This window comes from Tetrao urogallus (genome assembly GCF_951394365.1).
Source record: "Tetrao urogallus genome assembly, chromosome: 8".
Taxonomy (NCBI): domain Eukaryota; kingdom Metazoa; phylum Chordata; class Aves; order Galliformes; family Phasianidae; genus Tetrao; species Tetrao urogallus.
The window spans coordinates 9482306-9505075 of NC_136821.1; the positions used below are offsets into that span (position 1 = coordinate 9482306).

The 22770-nt window shown below is 38.7% G+C and overlaps 1 protein-coding gene across 1 annotated transcript in view; it reads right to left on the reverse strand.

Moving 5' to 3' along the window:
* KALRN (kalirin RhoGEF kinase) overlaps window positions 1-22770 on the reverse strand; it is a gene marked incomplete at both ends in the record, with an annotated part of 437411 nt that overhangs the window by 246277 nt on the left and 168364 nt on the right. The window contains 2 exons of the mRNA XM_079539220.1: window positions 4286-4798; window positions 7658-7850. Coding sequence (XP_079395346.1) covers window positions 4286-4798; window positions 7658-7850 — 706 coding nt within the window. The remainder of the gene's footprint in view (window positions 1-4285; window positions 4799-7657; window positions 7851-22770) is intronic.

The following is a 22770-nucleotide window of genomic DNA, read 5'->3' on the forward strand; positions in this document are numbered from 1 at the left end:
CTCTGGTGCTCGTTAGAGGCTGACCCTGATCAGAAAGAACAGCCTCCTCTTTCTTTGCTATAGTGTTAGTGTTACAGGTTTGCCATAGAGATCCTAAGTTCAGTCCAACTGATGACAACGTTGCACATATTTAATGTGGACAACACTGATTATACCATAACTGTTTTTCATTCACATACATGCAGGGGTAGTAAAATTGATATGGAACAAACTCAAAATGATGGGGAAATTCCTACAAAAGTGAATTTGGATGCCAGTTACAAATGATTTCCAGAAGGGCTGGAAAGCCCAGATTGTAGAAATAATTTTTTGTCTTTTTTTGGTATTTATTCAAGCACAAAACATGTGGACTGTTGCCTGAATTCTTCTCCCTGTCCAAATTTCAACCAACCAATTAACATTTCTCGGATAGTTACAATAGTTGGATCTACGTTCATTGTGGTTTTTTGTTTTATGCAGTAATCAGTTTGGACTGGACTACATTTATTCATATTACTGATTGCTAAAATATTTTCCTTGTTACCCAGTAAAAACACAGTGAAGGCTCAGTTCTAGTTTCAAAATTATGTACATATATATGTATGTACGTATATTATCTGGTGGGGAATGAATTTGTTGAGCAGTGAGGGTTGGAGCTGCACTCACAGCTGAAATGTGTTATTTATCAGCAGATCTTCACAGTCAGCACTGCACAGCATGTGAACTTCCTTGCACCACTCTGCCAAAGCTCCCCATGGCTGACCTGCTTGCTGGCTTGAGCTTCAGGGAGCTCCCAGCCTCCAGCTGGTGATTCCATTTCTGTGCTGCCTGTGCCTGTGGCGGAACCCAGCTTTGCCTTTCCTTCTGCCCCAGCACAAGATAAGAAAATGCCAAAGGTGTCTCTCTCCCACTGGTTTGAGTGGGAGAAGCCTGGAGTGTGACTGCTGCTGCCCCCTCCTTTTATTTACTGATAGACCTTCTGTAAGCTGTAATACTTGTAGTTTGAATAATCCATTTGTCCAGCCACTGACTGTCATTTATAAAAGTTCCTACAGAGAGGCTCTACAGAGAAAAAAAAAAAAAAAAAGTGAACTGATTTGCTGTGAACATCATGGTTTAAGAAGGAGCCTACATGAACATGCTGTGTGTTTTTCCATCTTGTGCTCCCTCCTCCCCCCTTTTTTTCCATCTTATTTTTAAGAATTTTTCAGGCAATGAGGACAGCTGAAATTTTTAAAATCAGAGGTGTCCAGAAAATGGAAAGTCCTTGTCCATTTTCACCTTACTGGGACTGGTTTCCTAAAATAACACCCAGTGAGTATACAGAATATTTTAAAAGGCCTTAAAACCTTATTTATATTCAGAATTTTATGTTGGAGTTTGAGCTTTTATGGAGTATTAGAGTTGTCATTTGATTAGCACTAAATGACATATCCAGGCTGAAGGGTGAGAGCTGTGCCTCTCCCCAGGAGACGAAGACCATCCTGGCTCTGTAGAGAGTTCAAGTGAGAAAATGGAGGTACCAGGAAACTTTAAAATTCAATACAGACAGACTGTGGTGGATATTTATACAGTGGAGACAGCTCTCAGTCTGGATTTTGCTCTGAACTTTTTATGAGACGTGTACTTTCCAGTCTCAGATGGTCAGACTACTTCAAAGAGATCTGCGAAAGGAGAATAAGTACATTAATATTTTACCTACATAACAGTCTACCTATGTGAAATGCAAAGTAAAAGGGTCTGCAGCCTTCTCTGCAAGAATGTTAGGGTGAATTTCACAAACTGGAAAGATTAAAAATACTGATTTGAGAGTATATTTGAGAGTATATATAACAGCAGAAGTAGACAAGGAAAGATAAAGTGAGCTATTAAGAAAGGCCAAAGTAATAGTATGTTTAATTATGAGAGGCAGGTGAATGAGAGGTATCTAGAAGACCAAAATGCCAGTTTTGTCAATTGGGAATTGCTCGAGACAGCCAGTATGAAGAAAGCAGGAATCATGTTCTCACTGCTTCTGTCCTCACGTCAGAAGTCTCACCTACCTTCTGACTTGCCTAAACCTTACACATAACCTTCCAATAAGACACAAAGTGAACCCAGCTGTCGCACTGCTCAGGCTTGTATCACACCAACCATTTGTCCTTGTTCAGGAGACAGGAAAAAGTATTTTGGAAACTTCAACAACATACAGTGATATTGGGCAACAAGAACTTCATGAAAACTGTTTCTATCCAAGAGCTTTCAGCTGAAAAGGTTAATAATATCAGCAAGAAATCATCATTAGAAGAATAAAAACTTCTGTTAATAAGCACTCGTCATCTGAAAAATCCCAAAGAAATTACAAATCCAAGCTGACTGAACTGCAGCCACCACTGGGAAAGACAGTATAGTCATCATCAATCTGCTTATAGCAAGTCATGTGCAAGGAAAAGGGAGAGGAAAAAGAAATTGTAGCATTTTGAAGAAAAACTACTATTATGCATTCTTGAGTGGTACTACAGTGATTCTGATTTTAGAGTCTCATCCGAATTCAAGGTTTTCCCAATAGGAGGATTGATTACACAATGATGGAGCCTTTTCAGCCACAGAATCCTTTAGAAATATTTCATAGATGCCTTGAAAACCAGTGACCTGTGCCTTTCTCTGTGCTACTGAGGATTGTATTTGCTTCCACAATGTTCTTATCCCTGACATTTAAAAATAATATTAATTTACAATTAATATTAATATAAATTGATTAAACAGATCATACTCTACAGAATGTGCCATCAGATGATATCTGCATTTCTTTTGCTGTCCCTCCTGGGCCCGGACAGACACAACAGTAAAATGACAGGCTCATACATTAAGTGAAGATGTAGAGACTGGGACTTGTGATGGATGTACAGACTAGATAAACAAGAGTCCAAGAGCTCAATACCTTTCGCTAAGAATATCCTAGTTCTGTGGCCTAGAATTTCAAATGTGAAGTAAGGACTTCTCCCAAACCACCTAATAGGATGCCAAGTACTTCTGTGTTGAAAAGGAGAAACTGCCAAGATTCCAGCATGGCATAGTTTTCTAAAATAAATTCACTGAAACTGGGACCTGCAAATGCTTCCAGTGGCAAAGAGAAGATGAACAGTAGTAGGAAGATTGCGTTATTGTGCATTGCTGAAATTTGAAGGGGTTGTTGTGCATGAAACCTTGTTTTGGAACTCTGTTTTTCATCCAGTCTTTCCAACAAGTGAGACAAATTTCTATGTTTTGCTTGTAGAGAACTTCCTATCTGCTACAGGTTCCCAAATGAGTATCTCCTAAGGAGAGAGGGGATGGGGAGGTAGCTGCAGCAATACAGCACACTTGCTAAAGTACAGCTTCCTAAAGCCATGTTATTCACCAGTGGTTCTGCTCTATGTTCTTTTGTGCACCGTATTTCATTTTGCAACCAACTATGTGCTTTCCAGGCTGATACGCTGCATTACAAATGTCTAAGAATGACCAAGTCACATTGCAGTCTCTGTGGATAATTTAATGTTCAAAAGTTTTCAAGTTAGGTCTTGTGATGATGAACAGAAATCTTGGCCACTGATTCAGTGTCAGGTATGAACTGAAATGCCATCCTTATGTGCTGTTTAATGCAAAACAGCCACGGTGAGTTTTGAACCCTATCATCATTTCAGAACGCTTTCTCTTGGTCTGTTTATACGTTCAATGCAAACACATTCTCAGATCTCCTGCGGCAGGAACTAAGTGGCCATGTCCTTGGTACTCAGTTCCATTGGTAAAGATTTTACCAGTTGCAACCTGATGCGGCTTCCTAGCAAAGGGAAACTGAACACGTAGTTTGGGATAACAATTAGGAGGATTTAAATGACAAATTTCCTACAGACTCACAAGAAGTGCAATAATCATAGAGCAAGAAGCACAAGAAGCAATAATCATAATGAATCAAACCTTAAAATCATTCTTCATTAGGCGCTGTAATGTAGGTAAATATATTCATAAATTTAGTAACAGAAAGTTAAAAAATACTGATTCTTGTACTGATGTGTACCAAATGTACCCACTGTGACACACAAAAAAAAGAGCAGATTAATTTTCATCAGAAGTGATATAGACAGGTTATTTTATGGATGTCATTATGCATGCTACATCCAACAATTAGTTCAGTCAATTTGGTTTACGAGTCATATGAAGTACATCTGCTAACAACACGAGATTTACACCTGTGATCAATACCTCATGTGGCTAATTATAGAAAAAGTGGTCACAGCGCAGTTGTGATAGTTTAGGTAAAAGTAAGAAGAAAAAGCATATTCCCTACCTTCTCAGCATCTTGTTCAAAAAGTCGAAGTTGAAAGCACTGGTCTAGTTTCAACTTGCGGACATGCCACATCTGATGTAAGTGTTGCCGGGTAGAATGCAGCTTGTCTAAAAGGCTGGTAATCTTTGGCACAAGACTTTGAAAATCCGCACTTCCAGGAATGCAGTTCCTACCAGAAAAACCATCGCTGCACCTTATGCACTGTAACAACCTCTGACCCTCACGGTCCAGTTCCTCCACAGGAGCCTTAATCACTTTTTTCTTAAGCTGTGTGTGCTCATCAATCAGCCTCCTGGAGCCCTCAACGTCAACTGGAAACTCCTTCCTAGCCAACATCTCCTGGAGGTCCTCCAGCCTTGATAATAAATGGATGGCACTGTTGAAAAACTCTTCCAAGGAGACACGCAGCTCTATCCATTCATCGTGGTTGTAATCCAAGGATCCTTCAAACTCATCTGTCAGTTGCGATGGATCTACAAGTTTTGCCAGGCCTTCAACAGATACCATACTTGTCTAAGGAAGAGACAACGACAGCATTTGAATTAGTGACTGTGACCAGAAATAATGGTGTAACCCACAAATAGCATGAGAGGATTATTTTCCTCAACAGTACATAATTGCAACAACATTGCAAAAGATACTGTGGACTATGTTTAACTTTAAAGAATGAACGGATTGAAAATGTTCCCATTAATTACCTGTTTATAAAACAGGTAAATGGTATTAAATGGTTCTGTGGCTTACGTTGCATTCAGGCTAGTGGCTGTACTGCAGCAAACATTTTGGGCACTTAAAGTAGGTATTGTGAACTGCCAAAACACACAATATGCTGGCTTTTTTTTTTCTCTTCCAAATCATTCCAGTTCGCTTTTGCCACAGGCAGAGCTCTTTCACATTAGTAATTTCTAATTCAATTAAGCCAAAATCAATGCAAAAGTGAAATGTCACCGAAGTATTAACAATTAGAATTTATTGCTAATAGAAAGAATGGCTCACGAGTCCATGAATCATACACAATCAATGAGAGATGGTTTTAATTCATTTAGACTCAGTAATCAGAGATAAAGAAATGCAATGGGTGTCGGGAAAGCTACTTTCAGTTTAAGGATCTAACAACTGATGTTTGTTCCCATTTATTTTAGACAAATCAATTTTTTTTTTCTGAAATATGAGCATAAAGTTTCAAATGTTATTATAGATTTTCTGTGCTGTCATTTAACACCCAAGTTGGTAGCCCTTAAAGAACTGCAGTATTCACCAGTGGCTGCACATCTACTCCCACAAAATCAGGCCTCTAAGAAATGTCAGAGTTTGTGCTCTTCAGAGGTGGATGCACCCAATAATCACAGAAATCTTGTAAATGTCATCTGTAAAGAAAAATACTTAATGTCTGTCCATTATCCTGATCTGTGTCCAAAAGAACAGACTTCCCACTGGTTTTAAGTTAATAATAGGTTTTTCTTCCAATTTTTATCCATCTGAAACTATCAGGCATTCTGCAACGTATTAAGATGGGAATTCTAGAATTCTATTGAATACATGCTCAGCAGAAAGATTATTTTAGAAAAAGCTTTCACTGTTCTTTGGTTTGGTGAAAAGGGAAGAGCCAAACTATGGAAAAGTAAACATGCAGCTTCAGAGGGATCTCAAAATTCTAAACCTCCAGACAGTAACTCCTTGAAAAGAATTAAGCTTAGATTTTAACTGCCTGACGAGAAAAGTATCTCTCTGTGGCCAGTACCTGGCATTTCCCCTGCAGTTCTTCAAGCTAATGCAAGCATTGCTCTTACCATGCTGAGAATTTGGCATGACAATAGAGCAGAAAGGCTTTTCATTAGGAGATTTCTGTAGCACATTTCTTCACTCAGATTTGTTTCTCTGAGGAGATTCTCATGAAAACAATCTTAGTTAGGCAGGTAAGTGGTAAGACAAAGTAAAAGTAACTCAGGGATCACCCATCTTTCTTCTAAAATTCACTTTAAAGAGCACTGCCCACTATTAAAGCCTATGGCAGGAGAAATAAAAGAATCTTGAAAGCACCCCTGGATTAATGCTAACTAAGCAGCCCGACCCATTCCTCAAAATGGCAGGGCATTCTGGAATCTGCATAGGTGAACCAAACCTTGTCCTTTTTTTCTTATTATTCCATGTCTGATGAACTGCAGGGCATGTTTCTCTTTCCAGACTGTAACGCAGAATCATTCTGCCAGAGGTTCACAATACAGTGTCCAGATCATTAGCCTCCACCATGGCCATGCTCTGTCCTGGCACAGGCATAATGCTTTCATTAAGCTCAGAAGCAGAAGTTGGCTAAAAAAACAGACACTGGCAACTGTTTAGTTTGTAGATGGGGTGATTCAACAGAGACTTCCATTGCCTTCCACTGCACTCACCTCCTGCTGAGTACCTTGTGTTTGATCAGAGCTGTGGGAAAGTACCAGGATTGTGAAAAGAGGGTGCATGCGTGCTGCCCCACACAAATTAAATAAATGTGAGTCATATTAACCTGTGATGCTTATTTGGTATTCACAGTTCTTATGTAGAGAGCAAGAGCTGCCACAGGGCTTACTGATAAGCAGTAGCAACCACAGGAACCCTTTAAAACAGAAGCTCATGGATAGTGGAGGCTGTATTGCAGTGGATCTACAGGACTGAGCTTCAGAGCTGCATATTCAGGGTCTGAGTAAGAGAGCCAAATATATACTTGTTTATCAGCAAAATAAAAAAACCAAACATGATTAATTAATAGCTGGGCATGATTGACATATAAGCTCTTCACATGCCTGAGCTTTGCTTTTCTTTGTGTAAGAAGCTGAAGTTCCCAGAATGCTAAAAAGCATTAAGAGAACACAGCTGGTTTGTCTTCATCAATGGCAAAGTGAGTAAAAAACTCTTTAATTATGCAGTGTTGTATATTGGTTACCTATCAGAGAGCCTGCCTGAGGCAACTTATCATTAACAAGAATTGTTTTTGTTAGCCCTGAACTGTAAATCTCAATTAAACTAAAGTGGTGACAATATATAGACAAATTTAATCTCAATGTTTGTTTTTTATTAAAAGAGCTTTTAACTGAAGTTGCATTGAGATCAGCTAACAAACTCATACCCATACATTATCAACTAGAGAACTTTGTCTTTACTATTTTGATTCATTTGGTGCTTGTTTGTTTGGAGTTTTTTGTTTGTTTATTGTTTGTTTTTCCTAAAATAAGCACACGAAAGGCTAAATGCAACACCATCAAAAATAAAAATCACAGAAAAACCCTCACCAATGTGACCCATGGATGTGAACATCACCAAAGTGAAACAAGCACCCCACTCATTTTTTATGAGGAATAATGCTTTGCCATACGTCCCTCACATGGCTCTCACCTCAAAGATGAACTTGGAACTGCCAAAGTTTGTCTTCTGCTTCTGCCAGAAATTATCAGGTTTTATAATCAGGGCAACATGAATCTCGGCAGGAAAGGCTTCTTGAAGGGTCTTTAGGAGAGGCTTGATCAAATCCCATTTTGATCCCCGCATATCAATAATAACAGTGAATCCTCGTTTACAGACATCTTCGCTGTAGGAATAAAAGCATGTCAACATAATTAATACTGAGGGCAGTCACAATGAGGTTTAACTTATCTTGCTATCATTCAGTGCTGCAGAGCAAAGCAAGGGATGATATACTTCAAAATAAAATGCAAAAGTGTACAGCATTGAGGTTATCACTTTTAAGAGTTTTGCCATAATCTAATCTACATGAAGTGTATACATTTTAATCTCATATTTCCTAAGGACAGGCAATTCAAATTTTCACTGAAATCACCTGTAGTTTCACACAATCCAAATCAGAATCAAATCTATCTATATAGTACCTGAATATATATGTGTGCAACAGATTTTGCTTTCAATCTGTTGAATTTAATTCACAATCAAAGCCAGCAAGCAGTATCCTGTGCCTTAACATTGCTGACTGCTCATATATTTGGGTGCTTTCATTTTTAGAGGCCCCACTATGGGCTTTTTAAAAATGTGCAATTTCCAGAAAAGTGCTTGCCAATCATTCTGTGAAAGGAAGGTCCTTGCGACTCACTATGTGCACTGCTAAAATTGAGGCCCTTTTCCCTCCTGATCGATCTTCCAAATGTTGCTGGGCTTTTTATGTCTGCCGCCTTAATTTTCTGCCAGCCTGTTCTCCTTGCTTCTCAAACATTAAAGATGGCTGTCTAGCCTCATCCTCAATGTGCATGGAACAAGAGCACCACAGCACCATCTTGCCACATGCCTTCCCTTTTTTATTCACAAGAGAAGAGAAAAGATGAAAGAACATGTAGATTCAAGTCAAATCTGGGCAGCTTTCTGAATAGCTTTTCCAGGGACATAGTACAGTTTCTCAGAAAAAGGGGTATGGCTTAAAAGTGTCATCCTCCATCTGCAGCATCCAAACATTAGATTAGAACTGGCCAGTGTTGACTCCTCTGAATGCCCAGCCAATACACCTGCTATGCATGGCACTGAGCTCAGAGAGCCAAGGTGTCTCCTGTGGGCCCTGGGCAATTGCATAAAACACAAACTCTCAACCCCCACTAATATTATTGGGATGTTAATGACTAAAAGTCACTGCCAAAGCACTAAAAAAAGGCAGCATGGCCTAATTGCTGATCACAATCCAGTCACAACACAGCCGTAACAAGAAGATGCAGAAAGAAAAGAACTGTAGAAAGAAGAAAGGACGCTACAAACCAAAGAAGAGGAACATGGCAGAACATGAATCTATTTCGTATAATGAATGTAACAGGGAGGTACAGAACAAGAGATTCTCTTCAGCACATGAATAAAGCACACTTGGCCTTTCTGCAAACTGGCCGTCATTACAAATAGCTTCATAAAGGTATACGTAGACATAAAGGCTTATGTCAGATACTTAAAAATAGCAAATGTTGATATGGATATCATTAGAGAGAATCCAAAATATGCTGAAGACAGATATTATTAAGCATGCTTATAATGCACAATCATAATGCTCTGTTTAGACTCTATATAAAGACTCTCAGTGCACACACATATTTTCACTATATTCTACCTCTTTGAATCCTTGAACACTTCCTGCTGGTACAATCTAGATCACACATATCTCACTAAAACAACTCTGTAAAGCTCTCTAAGTCAAAGATGGAGTATTTTTCATAGAAGGCACACTAGATTAACATTTAGATTAACATCTAAAATGAAAGCCCTTGGTGAGCTCACTGAGATGTAAAAACATTTCTGCACTGACTGCCTCACAGCAAAGGGTTTTTTGCCATGTTAAGGGAAGTCCCTAAATTCTGCAGCCTCCATTCAGTGCCAGGAGCAAGCGGTCACAGCCAGTGTACTTGGTCCTCCACCTTATTGGCACACTCAAGGCATGCTATATACAACACTCTGTGCAAAGAAACACGAGGCAGACCAGGCACCTCCAAACACTGTTAGGAATACAGATCTTTTTATTCTCCTTTTACCTAGTGCTGAAAGGTCAGACATCTGATCCTGCCATAACTAATGCCAAAAAATGCTGTCAAAGAAGCTTTGTTGGTGTTGCTACTACCTCTTGCCCTTTGGAACTACAGCGGAGACAAAGAACCGAATCAGAAAGGACCTGAATAGGGGTTCTGTGTTGTTTTTTCTTGCAGAGTTTTATGGGGTCTTCAGCAACTTCTGCCAATTCACCGAACCTTGTTATACTGAATGACTGATTTTTCTTCAAACATTTGACACAGAGATCCAGTAGGCAAACAAAGAAAAAGGAGATAAGTGTTTAAGTATTTATTTAGATAGTAAGCTCCTTAGGGCAGAAATCATCTACCATGCTGTGTTTTTCTAAAGAGTTTGCCTCCAGGTACCTACACAGACTTCAGCTGCTTAGCATTAATTTGAAAAAAAAAATGTTTTGAGAAAGTAGTCGTGCAAATCCAAATAATTCCATAAAATATTTAAAAACAATTTGTAAAAGCACAACTGAATGTGGATGTGAAAGGCTTACATAAATGTGGGGACATCTTGCAGTTTTAAAAAGACACACATTGAAAATGACAATATTCAAGTTGTAGTACCCTAGTACCGACAGCCATTGACAGGGCTCTAAAACAAGCCTCATTTGTAGACAACAAAACATCCATAAATTCTGGAGAGTCAGGGTAATCTGTGAACATTTGTCATCCTTGACAGTCAGTTATTTTTCATCAGTTACCTCAATATGTAGAGGAAATGACCCTAGGTTCCTTTTGAATAGTCTAGCCATGCTTATTAAATTTATTGTTTAAAAGCAACAACTGAAACCCTCCCTAGTTTAGCAATTGATCGGGAAAAGCATCAGCAGCAATCAAACTTCCTTTGCACTGTCCAAGCAAGACACGCCTTATCCCCAACTCTCAGGAGGCTGCAGCAATCCACATATCTATTATGCACAAGCAATCATTTCAGGATGGCAATTAATGTTGATTGTGGTGTTTAATTTTTTCCGGTATCGATATTTGACCAGAAACTGGAGAAAACGCTCAGATGAAGGTATTTGGACAATCCATCAGCCTTTTGACTGTGCTCATCTGGACTTGATTTGCAGCAGTGAGCACAAAATGTCTGATAGGTGATGAGTCATTTCAATTGCTACACTGCTTTTAAACAAAGACTGAGACTACCTTCCAAGTTTACTAAAAATATCTGGGAATATTTGTAAAAACAATACTTATGACATGTTTGTTGGTGTTTTTGTGTGTGTGTGTTTGGTTTTTAAAAATTTTTTAAAAGAATAAATCCAAAACTCAAAAGTAGATGTGATAATTTTGTCAAAATAAACCCCTCTATTTTGGTTTCTAGGGTGCTTTCACAAGGTTATTTTCTCAAATTTCCTCTTTAATTCAGGCACATTCTAAATTGTGTTTTCTTTGGCAAGAGCTGGCTTGCTTGGGTACCAAACAATATTGAGCACTTCATGCTTTCTGATTAATCTTTGAAAAAACTATCATTGATTATATGTATTTTTCATCCTTGCAATTTGGCCAAAGCTTCTGGCATTTAGAAGCTTCAGCACTTGATTAGCTGAAATAACACAGTATCTCCATTCCCATTTTGCAGTCACGAGTTAATGAAAAAGCAACACATTTAGCACGCCTGTTGGGCCACTGAAACCACAGATCTGACATATATGGCATCTCATTCAGAATATGATTTGTTAACAGTGAGAGTGAGATCTCCTTAAAGGAGGGTCAGTGTAACCTTGTCAGGAGACACTCTCAGCATTACAAGTAGCTTGACAAGCATCAATTTGTAAGTACAAAATCTGCAGGAGCTTAATTATTTTTGAGATCAACATTCTATTGACAAATGTGGCTGTAATCAGTCAATTGATTCACTAGCTGAGGGTGGAAAAGGGAGAGGAAGAGGAGAAAAATTAGTATGTGACAACCTCTCTGAGGCCTCATCTCATACTGGGACCAAACTAACTCTCCTGGCTAGTTTCAGTATGCTGAGGATCACTTCAGTAACTAAAGTGTTAACATGTTTTATCTACTGCAATTGTTTATCCATCTTGTCTGCGGTTTGTTTACACAGCTTGAAAATGAAGCTGGCTGGGGATGTTTGTAATCAGTGTCACTTACTGGCTGTAATTGTTTGGTTCTTCACTACCAAGTTGAGCCTGAAGATCATCTTGCCAACAGAAATAGTTATCTGCTTTGTTAATATGCTTTCAGTGAATTTGGAGGACAAGATAGTCCTTTCTTATAGACTTATTTATGAAGCACTCTTGAACCCGCATTATTTATTAAAATATTGGACATTTAATACTTCTCAAAAAATTGTATCATGCTCATCATTCCAATTAGCTTTCCAGTTATCATTCCAATTAGTTCCTGAGCGCTCACACCGCCACCAGTGGTGTCCCACATCCCCCAGTGGCTGTTGTTGTCGGGTGTGCTGGAGCAGTCCATCTGCACACAGATCCCAGGATGCCTGCTGATCCTCACATCCTCTTACATGGTGGTGCATCAACCAGCAGTGGGGAAAGGCACATCCTGAGAGCACCATTACTCTGGATAACAATTCCAGGAAAGCTCCCACCAGACAAGTTCAGCTACCTAGAAGTCGGTAGGTAGACAGGCTTCAGCCTAAATTTTTCCTTTTATGTTTTCTTACTTGGTTTCACAATGCTTTTTTTGTAACTAGAAGAGAAACATTAATCCAGCCCCCATTTCCAATCAATCCTTTGTTCCTTACTGTGACCTAAATTTGTTTCTTCTCTTGCAGCTTCAAAAAGGAAATACTCACTCTCTTTTTCAAAAAAGGCAGTTTCACATTGGCTGAAGCTGGACATAAAGCAGCATCGCAGAGAAATTTCAGTGACATCTTGTAAAGAGACTTGGAGCCGGTGAGGTCCGGTCAGAGACAAAGCTCCTGTCTCTGGTTTCCAGCCATTGCTCTTAGGGGACATGAGATGTGACTGCAAATGGCACTAGAATGCAGATGCCTGGGCTGCACAATGTCCACATTCAACCCCTAGTTTTGGACACTTGTCAACAGGAGGGAATAGAAAAGCAGAAAAAAAATATTTTGGCAGAAGCTTACTGGTGCCAGAAAGAGTGCTTCTGCTATTCTCAAGCAAGTAGCTTGAAAGTAACATGCTGGTATTTTGTTTTTTTCCTTCTAAAGGAACAGTTCTGAAGTCAGAATGATTCTTCTGTATAATGCTGTAAGCTGGGAAACACACCTTGATGCAAGACAATCTTTTCCCAATATTTAACCGTGATTATATAAGATCCAGTGTCTCTACAACAGGTTCAGGTCCTCTGCCAGGAGAATCTGTCAGGATTCAGCAGGGTCACCCTGTGTTGTTTCCTATCCAGGCAGAAATCAAAAATGTACATCTCTGTCATCACAGACTGGACCAGATCTCTGCAGGCATTCATATTCTTATTTAATTGAGCAAATAAATATTATTTGAGAAGTTTTCCATCTTTATTCAAATAGCAAAGATATAAAACACAGCTGTGTCCAAGAATACATGATTGCAGCTATTAAAGCCAAAGCTGGAGGATGAATATTAGGATTTTTCACATTCCTATTAACTTTCTGCTAGTAAATGATGCCTGCATACAAACCCATTTTTACCCCCTTCCCCTTTTGTTGTTGCATGTCTACTACATTTGGATCAATATTTGGCAGGCCTTCCATGAAACAGCTGCTGAGATAAATACAAAATTAATCAAGGCTTTGGTTTTGTTGATGCTGGGCTACATTTAAAGATTTGTTACTACAACAAAGAAATATTCAGAAAGTAAGTACCACTCAGCTCTCTCTTGAGCCTTTTGAAGTCTTATATTTGGGTTATCAGAAACAAAACAAAAAATGATTTACTAAATGAAAATGATATGTTATCTGCTGGAAAAAAATATTATAGTTGCACTGAAAGATAAATGCACTATTTTTTAAAAGGTTTGGGCAAACAGATCTATTGAAGAATATATTTGGAGATTCAAATTCATTGGACTCCTGGTGAGAAATAAATATGTGGTTATGCTTGGTGCAGCCAAATGAGTCAGATTTAATTTAAAAAACAAAACAAAACAAACAAACAAACAAACAAACAAACAAAAACAACAAAAAAAACCCAACAACTTTATGCCTGTATTTTAAGTACTTTCATAGTTAAGGCAAGGAGACCATAAAGTCCACTTCATGCACAGTCACTATAACATTTAGTGTACAACACTGCCAGATTTTTATATAAGGTAAAGTACACTCGAACTGGGTGATGAGTACTCAGGGCTCTTTGACTTAAGTTCCTGATTTATCATTTCAAGACATCAGTTACTTAAAAAGTAAGTTAACGGAGAGCAGCAGCAGCTCCAGGAATTTGTCACCACAGTAAAACATAGTTACCCCAGAATGGAAAGTATCCAGATTGCAAATACATACATTTCATTGAAACACGTGGAAGGCAGAGTTATCCACAGTGGAAAGACCTCTTATAGTACAAACAAGCCTGCAAGCATGTTTGATTCATGTGTATTATGTTCAAAGAATGATTAATGTAGATTTAGGCAACAGACAGCAGCACCTGGTGAAATCCAATATATGTCCATAGACAGACACCGTGCCAAGTTCTGTACTGAAGTCAGCAGGTATAAGCACTCTGGGAATAACATACTTGATCCAGGGCTCAATTGAGCTCACAGATGAGAATAGGAAAAAATGCTCTTCAAAGATACTAAAATCACTGTCTCTAAGTAGTATTGACATTTTGTGCAGTAAAGCACTCATCAGTCACCGTGTGCTGCTCCTGGCACTACAGGAGAGCAATGTACATCCATGTAGTGAAGAGCTGTGACTGAAGTAAGGAATGAGGGTGAGGTGAGAAAATGCACTTTGATCCAAAATAAGATGTTTCATTAAGGTTGTATGTTTTCATGAAAGTGTGCTTAAAATGTATAACAGGGCTTTATATTCTGTTTGGGCCTTTTCAGGTGAAACGTCTTATTTTTCTTTTTGTTCCACAGCTTCCAAACAGACCATAAATAGAAAAAAAGCAGAATTTCCTCAAAAAAAAAAATAATCTTTGTCAATCAAATATTTTGGAGGTATTTTTTGTTGAGAAATTTCTGATGCCTTGAGATTTTTTTTCTCTTTTAAAACCTGCAGTTCCAAAGAGCAGACAGATTCTTCTAGAAGTAAGTATCTAGCTTCTACCTATTTGCAGAGTTCAGCCCACGAATTGCCTAACAGAAGTGATACAGCCATTGTTTGAGGGTTACAGGATTTTGGCCAGAGTCCATGTACTTGTTTTATTTAAGGGCACGTGCTGAATTCAGGTGCATCCCTTAGGAGAAAAGGTTGAATGCTAGAACCCACAAACTTTGTGGTCCCTGCAATGAGTCTGCTTTGCCAGTACAGTGCGTGAGAATTTGAGGTCTTTCTGGAAACGTATGGTTAAAAGTTGATGTCTCCATTTTCCCCAGGTTGCACAATGGGGAGTTGCCATGACCAATAAATCTAGTGGCACTCATTTCTTTTGAGCTCCACCCGCATACGAACAAAGCACATCTTTGTAGTCACAGTGATTTATACCAAAATAGTTCACTTATCAGATAGATACTTCCTGCTGTGCCAGACTGGGTGAGGATTGAGTGCGTGGGGTATTACATGCAGAAGGGTTTGCTTTGAGGCTGCAGAATCAACCTGTGTGAAAAGCTATGCTTGTAAAATCAAAATGTGTGCACTCCTCTACACAGCAGACTTTACACATTCTTTGCAATAACAACTACAATGGCACAGAGAATAAAAAGTCAATTTTGCAGAGCTCTCAAGAGACAGTGGATACTTATATGTTATTTACAGCGCAACTTCAAACCATCTAGCTCAGGTCTGATTTTTTCTGAGTTTCTTAGCAAGAAGGACTAAGCCTTGCTAATGAAGCTACTTGACATGAGGCATCATTTATTACTTGAGTGGTGACATAAATAGATCGAAATGATGCTAACTGAGCACAAACAAATTGATAGCTCAGTACTTCAAAAGGAGTAGGACACCCAAAAGACACTGTTGGCCCCCACAGTGTGAAAGCTGCATCCAAAAATCTTCTGGAAAGCGCAGAAGAATCCAGCAGCTGAATAACAAAGCCAAAAATTAGCAGTGTGTCTTGGCTATGTGTCTTACAGGCCTCACCTGAATTTCTGAGCTAACAGTCTGTCATCTTCCCAAGAGCACATGAAGTATTTTTTTCATTTATCAGGCCTCAGACTGTAGGATGCCGTGTGCCATAGATGCCTGTGTGCTTTCCCCAAAATTTTACAGTCTATTGTGATAAGGCACTTTCTCATCCTGATGGGAACTCCCACGTTGACATCACAGCAGCATAGTTTCAAGGCTGTTCCATGCAGCCCTCTATGAAAATGCTCCTTATTATCCTGAATTTCCACCATAACCCTTAATAATTTCTGTTCTCCACCAACACCTCTTCCTATCAGTCACCCCTAGTTGGAAAAACCCCTGAACAACTGTTTTATCAACTAAAGTAGGTTCAGATAAACGTTCTGAAAAGTAATTGCTCCATTTTAGCTGCATGCCCACTATTAAGCTATATTGCTTCTCGGTCAAAAGCAGAATAAAAATCCACAGGCAAATCCATCAAGTGCCACATGTAAATGTGCATCATCCTACTCATGTCAGAAACTGCATACACCATGTGGTGACTTTCCTGCTGCCAGACCTGAAAATTATATTGACAAAGTAATGTATGCCAGGTTAGGAATGATGGGAGTCTACTAGTCAGAAAACTCTTTACTGTAGATATCAGTCAGCCCATGACAATAAAAATTGCAGAGTAGATTCACGGAGCACTGCACTTGCAGATATTTGTCCTAGTATCGACTGGCTTGCTTGGTCTGGAAGAGATGCACCAAAGGTTTCTCACAAGCCACCTTTCCCCACCAGCCTAATGGTTTCCCTATCTGCACGTTAAGCCAATGCAATATAACACTGTGTGTAAGAATGGGCATAAAATAGCAGGTTTCTGTAGCAAGATGCACAGCCATTGTCACAGCCTCGGGGTAACAAGTGTTAAGAAAGAGCAGAAAGCATTTCACAGCCACTCCACAAGACTGTAGCTGATGCTCACAAGGGACACAACACCCACTACAAGAAAAGCCTGCCTAGTGTAACTCTAACACATTAAGAAAAGACAAAGAACTGCAGGTAGCTTCCTTACAGTTATCACTTCACTGTTTATTCCTTTTTAATATCCAGCTAGAGCACTGCAGTCCTGGACAAGGGTCCTAGTTTGGGGTTGACTGCCACCTGCTAGTATCTCTATGTTGTAGCTCAACTCTGCCTTAGCTTTTTCAGCTGTAAAATGTTTCTTACAATATTTTTTCCTTACTGAGAAAAATGAATTATCCTGTTGAATAATATTTATGATATTTTCAGGCACAGATAGGATAAATAATTGCAGGAGAATTATAAGCTGAAAATCACAGAATCACAGAATCACAGAATTGTAGGGATTGGAAGGGACCTCCAGAGATCATCGAGTCCAACCCCCCAAAAATAGAAAATAGTCAGGGCTGCTTCATGGTTAATTCACAGAAGCTTCAGAGAGCACTTAATAATCTAAGCATGTGCTGATTTGTCCATGCTGGGCTATATTCTCCATTACACGTGTGCTGATTTTACAGGGGGGCATTTATTACTTTATACATACGCTTATCTAATTGCACTGAATACACATGCTTTATTAAACTCATAAATGAGCACGTTTATGAGTCTATGTGAAAGTAGAGCCTTCATATTTTATTTATAAAGTGAGACAATAGAACTGCATTGACACAGAACATCCATTTAATTCAGAGGATTTAGGGTTGTCCCACAGATTTTGCTATTTTTGCCAGAATCAAAGCTTTTGGTTTTTTAATTAGATTTCCAGCCCATCTGCTTGCAAAGATAGCCTTGACAATATAAACCAATGCACATTTGTCTTGCTGAGTCTGCAGCCAGTGGAAAGAAACAATGAGCCTAGAACAGTGAATTTGTCCCCTCTATCTTACTGGGGTATTAAATAAAAAGCCAGTTCTGACTGCCTAAATATCAGGATTTTTAACTATTTCCTTGCTGTTCATTTTGCCACCTAGCCTGTGGATAAAACATTTGTCAAAGCCTTAAATTATTCACAAAACCTCGCATCCATTTTGATGACTCTGCTGTACAACTCAGGCTGTCAATCAGGACAAGAGAGGTACCTGACCAAATCTATAAGATTTCAATTATAATAACATATTTTTTATCTTTTGTTAATGTGTGGGTTAAAAGCACTGATCACAGCATAATCAGACAACTTGTACTAGAAGCCTAGAGTGGGGAAGTTTGCAAACTCACAATTATTTTGGATTTGATACAGAACTCACAGGAGCAATAGCCTAATAAATAGTTTTAAATGCTTTATGTTATAACTAAGGAAAACAGATTAAAAGGTGTCTGTTGCTATGGCATGCTTTACAAACAGTATACAAAACAAAGCTCACACAGACCCAGACTTTTTCCTACCATTTGAAGGTAATAAGAATATTACACTGGGAGCCTAAAAGAATGACACTGCCAACTCAAAGCACATTAAAATCACCCACAAAGTTCACAACTCTTAAAATAACTGACTATTCCTACGTTTTCTGTAATTACAGATTCTTAACTTACTGTTGCAGTGCTCCTGATGCTATCTTAAAATCACTGATGATGTGTTTTTGTCAGTCAAGCAAGTTTACATTGGCTACTGATGTCAGAAAATAAAGAGGTGAGATTGACACGGAGTTTCTGACAGTGGGTGCTGCCTGTGCTACCATACTGTGAGGATGCTGCATGGATGCAGCCATATCCTGGTGCTGTGTTTTTAAAGGACGTCAACACACAGTGACTGTGTTTCTTTAATCTTACGGACTGCCTGATAAAAATATCTTCCATCTGGTTCCTGTTTTTATAGCTGTTCCTCACAATATAAGGAGCTTGATTAAGCAATTATGATGGTGCATGAAGCACATGCTTACACTTGTTGGATGCAGATAGAGATACGTGTACACTTGACTGATTTGCTGGAGGAGGATCGCAATCCTTAAACAAGAACTAGGAAAGGATGTGTGAAGCAGCAGCCTGCAGGCCAGGCAGGCCTTTTCCTGCTCCAGTTGACCTCTTGCATCTCTTTCCATGGTTACTGTAGTGAATTAAGACGTTGATATCTGCCTTTCATTTGTGAGTAACAGCAGATACAGTGAATGCACATTTCCATCTTAACGATTTCCTTCTTAAGTCCCTGATGATTTACATAATGCATAAATCTCTTTGTTCTGTAATAAGATGTTCTTTGAAGTCAGAGAATTATGGAAAAGTCTTATGGAAAAGTGAATAGATCCATAGACAGAGTAGTATTCTGATGTAGTTTTCTGTTTTGAGATAAATTTCTTGATTGAGTCTGTTTGCAGAACAGATGTGTATTGCCAGTACATTCAGACTCTGCTGAAGTCATCTGTAGCCTGGAAGAACCCACAGATGACACCCTACCATTTTCACAGAAGGCATCTATAAGTTAGGAAGAACTAACAGCTTGACAAGTCAATTCAGATCACTGATAAAATGACCAGATAGATATATTAGTTTCCAATTACTTTAACTACACCAAAAACATCCTGTTATTTCATACTTTGCTCTTCATTCTACCCCATTTAACTAATACACTTTATCATCAGCTTAGAACTTGAACAACATTTGTACCTCCCTGATATAAAACATAATTTGCCCCATCCACTAATTTTCAGACAAGAAGAACAAACCTACTTTATAACAGTACTGCCATAACCGATTACACCATCTTTCGTCCTGAAAGATCTTAAAGAGTTTTGCCATGGTTAATTAGATGTTAAATGAACCAGTTTCTAATATGATGCTTTAAAATATTTCACACAACAACAAAAGCAGAAGGAACTGCTTTTTTATGCTGGACTTAGACAAAGAACAAAAAACACCGCAAAATATCTTTGACAATTTCCTTTGAAATGGAACTTAATTCCTGGCCAGGAAAATGAGAAAAAGAAGAAAAAAAGCAAGGACTATTGTGCCAAAAAATGTTCACAGGTGAGGGAATTAGACATTTAACAGAATCTCTAATTACACATCTGATTTTTGGCATTTTTTCATGGCAGCATGAACACAGTTGAAGATCTTTTGTGCATGTATGTCTTCCCACAAAAAAAAAAAAAAAAAAACGGCAAAAATGTGTTTTCATTTGTAAAACCAATTGTAAGTCAATTACATCTTAGTGGGCAAAGCGAGCACTATACTGTCAGCATGGACTTCATCTTCTGGAAACCCTGGCTTGACACCAATTTTATAAGTACAAGAATGGAGATGAAGACAACTTTGCACCAGTAATGCATCGGATGCATTTATTTGATTTATACTGCCAGTGCCAGGGGAATATAGAAAGACGCATTTTAAAAAGAGAAAAATTAGCATTGCATTCACTAATAGAAGCATTTCCAGGCCTGCTGTCAAAGTTTGAGCAGGTACATCTCCAAGTGGCCTCTTTCTGAAGGGTACTGAGTTGATTTTACCTAATGAAAATGCATGCCTTACTCTTATAATTGGTAGCGCCCAACAAGTCATCAGAAAAGTGTTACCAATACTAATATAACACAGATGCAATTTAACAGTCCATAAAACTACAGAGATGAAGCTTTCTATAGAATTCATTCCTAAATGAAAACCCCAGGAAACGTTTTCAGCTGATCCTATTTTCCTGTCACCTACCATACACCATCTGACACCACAAAATGGCTGGGGAGACTGTTCTGGAACTTAAGAAGAAACTGAGATTTCCAGTAAGCCTGGTAAGTGTGAGGTGATATAGCAACTGGGGTCTGCCCTGAGAAGAAAGCAACCCTAAGGAAAGAGCATGTACTGCCAGTGTATTTGATTCCTAGTCTAACAGTTCATTAACAAAGTAGAACTTCCAGACATTCTTCCTATGGGTAAAGTTGTTCATTACTTTCCTACATACCTGCTCTTTAATTGGATCTTGGAAGGGACATGCAGCTCCTTTCCACAAGTCTCCAGTGGGAAGCAAAATCTAAACTAATCTGTGATCCCAGAGATGTTTGCTTCTCCAGATGCAGTTTCTGAACTAAATTACAAATGTTGTAAAAACAGGAAAAAGGAGAAATAAGGAGACATAACCACAAAATTGGATGTGATTAATCACTTCTGGAAGAAGTCAATTCTGTCTTGACAATGGAGTTAAAAAGAAGTCTTCAAGCAAAAGTACATACTGTGCATTTGATTAAAACTCAGACTAACAGATCATTAATAAGGCAGCATTTCCAGCCATTCTTTCTATATTGAAGATCATCTATTAGCTTATCAGGTACTTGCTTTTCATTTAGATTTTGTTTTGGAATTACCGTTCTTCTCCTGGACTCACTAAATGGTAAAATGGTACATTTATAATGAGGAGCTTTTATCAAGTGCTTTTTCTAAGGTCAGATGACATGGTATATGGCCAGTTTCTTATGCAGTGCTCCCAGTGTAGCAATGGGAATGGCAGCTTTAAAGAGCTATTTCCCCCAGAATGAGAGGTCTTATCAGTGTTTACTATTACATGGATCTATATTTTAGACTAATATAGCATAACTATGATTAAAAGAAAAATTCTATCTTTAGGGAATGAAAATATTAGCTAATACAGTTTCTGAAACTTTGTGAAGTTCCTACTTCACGGACCAATACGTTCAAGGCTATGCAGTTAAGATAAGAGAGAAGATAACTTGAACCCAGAACTAAAACTCAGGAAACTCTGGCTGTATCTTTCCCCTGAAGTTCCAGGATGGCACCTGCATTAGTGCAAATGTGACCTAAATGAATGGCCTAAATCAAACCTGAGGATTCCATCTGATTACCTTCTACAAAAATCACAAAAGACATAAGCAGAGCTGCTAAAACACACCATCTTTAGTCGGTGGTCTCTGTGGAGCCACTAAGGCTACTGAAAAGGAAATACAATTTTAGTCTCAATTTAGGACTGGCACACAGTATAAAAACAGTGGAAGGGAAAAGTGACATTGCAGAGGGCTTTGATCTCTGTCAAATGCTGAATCAAATAAGACTGAGATAGAAGAGACCTATTTAATCATCATAGGTGGGGATGTTGTACATCAATCTACAGTTCATGTAAATATAGTTCAAGGAACATTTGAAAGTATGGAATGAAAAAGTCTCCATCCACTATTACCAATGATGAGATGCTGAATACCTTTTTCATGTGATATACAAAGGGTTAGTAGATGAAATATTTACAGTAAGCACACCTAGAGTTCTGTAAGGGCAAAGCCTTTTGTTCTTGGTGGGATGTGATGTTTGTCCATGGAGCTGCTTAATCACAGAATGGTTTGGGTTGGAAAGGACCTTGAAAGACTATCTAGTTCCAATACTCCTGCTGTGGGCAGGGACATCTTCTAGATTTGGTTGCTCAAAGCCCCATCCAATCTGGCCTTAAATGGGGAGGTGGTGGCCCTGCATGTGGCAGGGGGGGTTGGAGATTCATGATTCTTGAAGTACCTTCCAACACTGGCCATTCTGTGAACACTTAAATAATATATTCAACAGCTCTTTAGTGTTCATTCTTGAGATGAAACAAAGTATTGAAAATTATTTTTCTATGATTTTGATTTTGCCTATCATTCTTCAGGACCACAGAAGCCATGACCTTGTTTGGAAAAACATTAATAATTTGAACTGGAGTTCCAAAGTAACACAGCCTAATGTATTTATTGTCCCAGATAAGGGCTGTTCATTACAAATATTGCTCAAAAATGAATTGCTCATCTAGTCACAGGCATGCTTTGCTATGTCACTGTAGGGATTACTGCTGATCAGTTGAATTTAATGCATTGAAATCAGTGGCCCTGCTCCAGGATTAGTTTGATTCAATG